Source organism: Merops nubicus, unplaced genomic scaffold (genome assembly GCF_000691845.1).
Source record: "Merops nubicus isolate BGI_N331 unplaced genomic scaffold, ASM69184v1 scaffold34419, whole genome shotgun sequence".
Classification (NCBI taxonomy): Eukaryota; Metazoa; Chordata; class Aves; order Coraciiformes; family Meropidae; genus Merops; species Merops nubicus.
In genome coordinates this window covers 23,243-30,185 of record NW_008629604.1, presented here as the reverse complement: position 1 = coordinate 30,185, position 6,943 = coordinate 23,243, and the positions used below count along the sequence as shown (strand labels likewise).

At 38.9% G+C, this 6,943-nt stretch overlaps 1 protein-coding gene across 1 annotated transcript in view; it reads left to right on the top strand.

The window, feature by feature from the left end:
* Window positions 1–61: 61 nt before the first annotated feature.
* The window catches only part of LOC103779392 (multidrug resistance-associated protein 1-like), a 19,934-nt gene continuing 13,052 nt past the window's right edge, over window positions 62–6,943 (top strand). The window contains exons 1-6 of the mRNA XM_008947018.1: window positions 62–161; window positions 273–339; window positions 1,248–1,374; window positions 4,054–4,230; window positions 4,773–4,940; window positions 5,960–6,146. Coding sequence (XP_008945266.1) covers window positions 62–161; window positions 273–339; window positions 1,248–1,374; window positions 4,054–4,230; window positions 4,773–4,940; window positions 5,960–6,146 — 826 coding nt within the window. The remainder of the gene's footprint in view (window positions 162–272; window positions 340–1,247; window positions 1,375–4,053; window positions 4,231–4,772; window positions 4,941–5,959; window positions 6,147–6,943) is intronic.

The following is a 6,943-nucleotide window of genomic DNA, read 5'->3' as shown; positions in this document are numbered from 1 at the left end:
ATATATATATATACATACATATATATGTTCATCAATTTCATACATATATATATGCATATATATGTTCATCTTGCAGACCAAGGTTTCTCTGAGCCGTTTAGAGGATTTTCTGTGTGCTGAGGATCTGAACCCTGAGGATGTCAGTACAAACTACAGTGGAAGTGAGCAGTGTTATTAATTTTTTATTGATCATGAGTTTATATGGGTGATCATTAAGAAATTCATCTGAAGGGATGGATTAGAACTCTGCTTTTTTGCCTTTACTGCAACAGATCATGCTGTTGGATTTATTGGTGCTTCTTTTCGCTGGGAAAAAAATGGCCTTCCAGTCTTAAAAAAGTAAGCTGTTTGTTTCTTATGAGCTGCTTTGACAGAATGTGATGTCTATAGAGATTTTGTTCAGGTTTAATGTGTTATGATTCAGACTAGATCATGATGTTACATACCAAAAAGACCAAAAATTATTGTTTCTAGAGTATCCCAAGTGATGTGTGCTCTGAAAAGCCAAATCCAGTGTAGTGTCCTTGATGGTCCAAGAGGAACCACATAAAAGCGCATGTTCCCCAGCACAGCACTGTGTGCATGCTATGGGAAGCCAGTGCTCTTCTCCTTTCTCTGCACTTTCCTCACACTGTCTTCGTTCCTTTCATCAGTTAGCACAAGCTGCCAGTCCAAGGGGGCTGTGCATAGCTTAGCACAGGGCCTTCAAATCAGAACACACTTAGATCCAGCTAGCACAGAGTACAGATAGAGCAGCAAGTGGATCTCCTTGTATGTTGAAGTTTATGAGTACATATTGTACATACTTTGACAGCAAAATATACAGATTATGAAGGGCGGCTTTTATTTAACCAGATAGCTATTTTTTTCATGCAGAGGGATCACACATTGGCTACCATTGGTGCTACCTGAGTACACTAGCAGTTGATTGTCAGAGTAAGATGCAACACGAACCATAGGCCTAAGAAGAGTATAAGATCATTTATTGGTTAGACCGTCTCCCATTTGACTTTATTGTGACGAGGTGAGAGCACAACCTCTTAACTTGCAGACAAATAAATTTATATTTAAAGTCATAATTGCAAGTTTCTTAACAGTACATAGTCAAAAGACGTTGAAACTGAACTACTAATTTCTCATTGTTCTGAGAGTAAAAGAGAATATTTCCTCCTTGCACTGACCACAACCCATACATGATGGAGTATTTACAAAGTAGATAACTAATTTGTCTTCCTCAATATTTCCAGCTTGAGTGTCAGCATTCCTGAAGGCTCTTTGGTTGCTGTTGTAGGACAGGTTGGATCTGGAAAGTCATCTTTTCTTTCTGCTGTTCTTGGAGAAATGGAGAAACTTGAAGGAACAGTTCAGAGAAGAGTAAGATTGTCTGTGTGTCCCCCTACCCTGCCTACTCCTTAAATTAGGCATAACTGCTCTTGAAAGTGCAGTTTTTCCTCCTCAGCTGCTTGTAGTTGTAGAAGTACTGGCAAGGGTAGCTCTAGCTTCTGAAATCTTCAGAGTAACACAGTGACACTTTGTTAACAGTGTAACAATTTATCTTTGTTTTCAACCTAAGTGATTGCAAAGTTATTTTCATTTTTTTTTATAACCTGTGTAATTTAGTGCAAAAATCATGAGTAAGTCATGTATTGATCCTAAACATTTAATTCATTTTGAGTGCACTCACACAGCATGTGCAGGACAACCAGAGGATCAGGCTCAGCCAGCATGGCTTTATAAAAGGCAGGTCCTGCTTGACCAATCCGGTCTCCTATGACCAGGTGACCCACTTTAGTGGATGGGGGAAAGGCTGTGCATGTTGTCTACCTGGACTTTAGTAAGAACTTTGACACCATCTCCCATGGCATTCTGCTAGAGAAGCTGGCAGCTCATGGCCTAGACAGGTGGACTCTTTGCTGGGGTAAAAACCAGCTGGATGGCCGAGCCCAGAGAGTTGTGGTGAACAGAATTAATCCAGTTGGCAACCGGTCACAAGCAGTGTTCCCGAGGGCTCAGTTTTGGGGCCAGTCTTGTTTCATACCTTTATCAGTGACCTGGATGAGGAGATAGAGTGTACTCTCAGTAAGTTTGCAGATGACACCAACTTGGAAGGAAGTTTCAATCTTCTTGAGGGTCAGGAGGCTCTGCAGAGGGATCTGGACAGGCTGGAGCAATGGGCCGAGATCAGTTGCATGAGGTTTAGCAAGGCCAAGTGCCAGGTCCTGCACTTCGGTCACAACATTGCCCCAGGCTTGGGGTCAAGTGCCTGGAAAGCTGCCTGGTGGAAAAGGACCTGGGATTGTTGGTGGGCAGCTGGCTGAACATGATCCAGCAGTGTGCTGAGGTGGCCAAGAAGGCCAACAGCATTCTGGTCTGTATCAAAAATAGTATGACCAGTAGGAGTAGGGCGGTGATCGTGCCCCTGGACTTGGCACTGGTGAGGCCACAGCTTGAGTACTGTGTCCAGTTTTGGGCACCACAGGATAAGAAAGACACTGAGGTGCTGGAGCGGGTCCAGAGAAGGGCAGCAAAGCTGGTGAGGGGACTGGGGAGCATGGCTTGTAAGGAGCAGCTGGGGGAACTGGAGTTGTTTAGCCTGGAGAAGAGGAGACTAAGGGCAGACCTTATTCCTGTCTACAACTACCTGAAAGGAGGTAGTGGTGAGGTGGGTATTGGTGTCTTCTCCCAAGTAACTAGCAATAGGACAAGAAGAAATGGGCTTAAGCTGCACCAGAGGAGGCTTAGACTGGATAATTGGGAAGAATTTCTTTATGGAATGAGTAGTGAGGTACTGGAATGGGCTGCCCAGGGAAGTGGTGAAGTCACCATCCCTGGAGGTGTTCAAAAAACGTGTAGATGTGGCACTTCAGAACATGGTTTAGTGGTCATGGTAGAGTTGGGTTGATGGTTGGACTGTATGATCTTGGGAGTTCTTTTCCACTCTTAACGATTCTATGATTCTGTGGTTGCCAGTTTTGAACAGCTGTACAAACTTGACCTACTGGGAGCAGTTACAAACTATTGTGGGAGATGATAATCTTTCTTTGAATGGGGTATGTGTAAAGCAGATACAAGATATGGAAATGGAAAAGTTGAGCTTTAGGTAGAAATGGAATTCAAGTGCTGGCTTTCCTAATGATAGGAAACTCTGTAGTTTAACTTGTCTTGTAGTTACATCGAACAATGAAAGCCCTCATCACAGTACTGAGTTTAGGGAAGTTTTTTATAGGTTATAGATAACAGAGGAAGTTAACCTCTGATGACAGACTACAGTGCTCAAGCAAATAAATAGCAATGGGTAAGCACAATACCAGTTAATCTGGTTGCAAGTGGATGTGGCAAGTGTGTCAGCCTTTAAAATAAATGTTGAATAAGAATCCAGTCTTGTGAAAATCTAGTGCAGGAACCTGTCACTCTGGGGGATGGAGGGAGAATATGAATTTGAGGTGTTCTGAATCTCCATCTACTAATTAATGGGAAGAAGATTAGCTGTGTAGAATCTAATAAAGGGAGGCATATACCCAACAAGTGTATCTATGCTATCAGTTTGTTGTAAAATTAATGGATTTTCACAGGGCACACAGCTTAATGTAAGGAAAAGTCTAGGGACATTTCCAGTTATAATTCCTATCCTGTAATATTACTTTCTAATGGTTGACAGATTCTACAGCATGTTACATAAAAATACAAACAATCAAACTATATTTTTGTATATACTTAATACAGACCCATTGTGCTGCATATAAATCTTACAATGGATGCCTGTTAGTCACTGAGATCTTTACCTGAAAGGCTTTGCTCAGTACATGTCCCAGATTTATCAATTTTATTAAAAGTATGTGCTTTTATAATATAGGCAAGCTGTTATAGAGGAATATTCAACAGATTGTTTTTATTACCTGACTTAGTCAAAATTGTAACAGATTAAAAATGCTCAAGTTTTGGAATTGATTACTGGTTGCTTTGAGGTGAAGCTGGAATTTCAAATGTGTTTTTAAATGGTATTTTTTGTGTTTCAAAAGCACAAGTAAAAAAATTGTTTCCAATTCTTTTTAGGGTTCAGTGGCATATGTCTCTCAGCAGCCTTGGATTCAAAATGACACTTTACAGGAAAATATTCTCTTTGGTACAGATCTAAATAGACCATACTATGAACTTGTTTTAGAGTCTTGTGCTTTACTGCCAGATTTGGAACAGTTACCGAACGGAGACCAAACAGAGATTGGAGAAAGGGTGAGATTCTGAGGTGTCAGAAATTATGCAATAAGTTAAGTTAGGGCTTTTATGTTTTTATATATGATCTGTTTCATAATTTAAGCTGATGACTAATCAGTGCTCAGACAAGTACATGTAGCCCATCTCCTTACTTAACTTACTTTGAAATTCTGTTCAAGCTCTGGACTCTCACTACTTTTTAGAATGGCTCTTGTCTATACAGAAGTTTGAGTCAGCCCTGTCCTGTTCTACAGGGGTTTCCTCTAAACTGTAAAAATGCCTGGATGACTATAAATAAAAGGGTTTTTTTTAATTTTGTCAAGTACCTTGCATATGCCCAATATGGAGTGTGAATTTAATTGACAGAGCCCAAACCTCACTCAAATTACTTGAAAATCTAGATGTTACCTTTTTATTTTCATATCTAATATAAAATTTACTTCGATTACCTGGGGGAAAAAAAAAAAAAAAAAAAAAAAAAGACAAGACTGAGTGTGGTACAGTGGTCTTCTTTAGTATGTCATATTTAAATGTGAATTATTTTGGCTTCTTTTTCTTAGGGTGTTAATATAAGTGGAGGGCAGAAGCAGAGAGTGAGTCTCGCTAGAGCTGTGTACACCAATGCTGACTTGTATCTTCTGGATGACCCCCTATCTGCTGTAGATGTACATGTTGGGAAACATCTTTTTGAGAAACTAATTGGCCCTTCAGGTCTCCTAAAAAGCAAGGTAAGGTAGGATGGCTTCCTTTCAATTTGTGGATGATCTGCAAAAACTCATCTCTTGTGTAGCTTGTTGATGAAAGTTATTCTGAGTAAAGAGGCTAAATAAAAAGCACAGCTGACTGTGTCAGTTTGAAGCCTGTTGCATAAACATAGGACAGACAGAAGATAAGACTGAGTGCTGCCCTGACCTAAGAGTCTGAAAGAAGCATACAATCTTTGCTCATTTCTTCTTTTCTAGCAGTATTTGAGGAGTGCTGTGGATCTGCATATAGAAGGTGGGGTGGAGCCTTTTGTGGTTATTCTTAATGCCTCACTACAGTAAATAGCTTTTAGAAAGAAAGGCTTCTTGTTGATCAAAGAAATTCCTAGGGGAAAGTAGATTTAGAAGGAATAGATTCTCCCATTTTAAAACTGTTTATGTGAGAAGGTAAGATAACTTGTAAAAAAACTCTCCTCAGTGCTATGAATTAGTACAGATTATTTCCACTGGCTGATGCTTGCAAAACACATGTATTACTATGAAATATTCCTATGAATTACATTTACTTCATAGTAAGTAACAAATTATTTCACTTGCCTTCTCTACCTTCTCCCTTTTCTTAATTTACCTGCTCCATGAGTTATAAGTATCTGGCAGAGGCAATAACTCTAGTAATGTTAGACTTGTCAGCAGATTTTAACATACAGATTATCAAAATACATGTAGTATATGAAAAGCTGTAGCCTCTATCTCTTATTTTTACAACCTAATCTACACCATCCCTGAGCAGAAGATACCCATTAAGAAACAGGTAAATGCAAGTAATAGCTATGAGCATAAAATCTGACATTACAATCAGCAATTAAAAGAGTAATGCAGTAAAGTAGGCAATAAATAACAATAATAGCAATAATAAAGTAGACAAATAAATGAGTAAAGTCCCGGAAAAAATCCATTATATCTTTCCAGCTATCATAATCTAACATCTACTTTTAATATACACTTTGTATTTATATGGTAAAATGGAAAACATTGTGTTTCAGACTCGTATATTGGTGACTCACAACCTGATGCTCCTGCCTCACACTGATCTTATAATCATAATGGAAGAGGGCAGAGTAAGTCAGATGGGAACCTACCAAGAACTCGTTTCAAAGAGAGCAAATTTTGCTGAGCTTATTCAAGTCTCCAATGCAGACCATAAAAGTGAAGATACAACCCCAATGGGAGGTGAGGAAATTTGTGTACTGTGTCTGCATAGTATGTTTTACTTTCATTCAGGCTTCTCAAAATAGTCCTCCTCCCCTTTCTGGAAAATAATGGAGTAGTTGCTGGAAAATGTAGAGCATTCATGTCTCCATTTTAGTATATTATTATTTATAGGTTATAAATTGAAAAACATTTGTGCTTTAATGTCATGAGATCAAATGGTTTACTGTTTGAAGTAACAAATGTGTGATAAAGATGCCTTATGCAGATGTTTTTGCACTTTTACGTACTGTATTAAGATTCTGCTAAGGATTTATCGCTCAATAAATAACTTACGGACATTTCAAATTAATCTTGCAGTGTCAATGATTATGTCCTGCTTTATATTGGTTTCTTTCTGTTTCCATTGCCTTAGACTGCTGTAATCATGGAGCATAGCAGTAGGAGAAAAAAATTGTATCCTACAACAGATGATTGATAAGATAATTGATATAAGATGTTTATAATGATGGTTTCCAGTTAGCTTAGCAACTCTAAATTGAGCCTGAAGTAAGTAGAGTGAATTATCTGATTTTTCTTATTAATTCAAGCCCTACACTGGAGATAGCACTTTCAAATATTTTCTGGAGTTTGATGAGAAGGAGTGGAAAGATAGAACAGCAAATCTGCAAAAGTCAGCAGTGGGCAGTCTTGAGTTAACTGTGTTGGGATGAAAGGTGTGAGGTAGCCATATAAGGGATTCATGAAGGGTAACAGAGGGAAGGAGAACCAAAGTAATGGGGAGAAGAAACAGCGTGCAAGGTGTCGTGATACAGAAT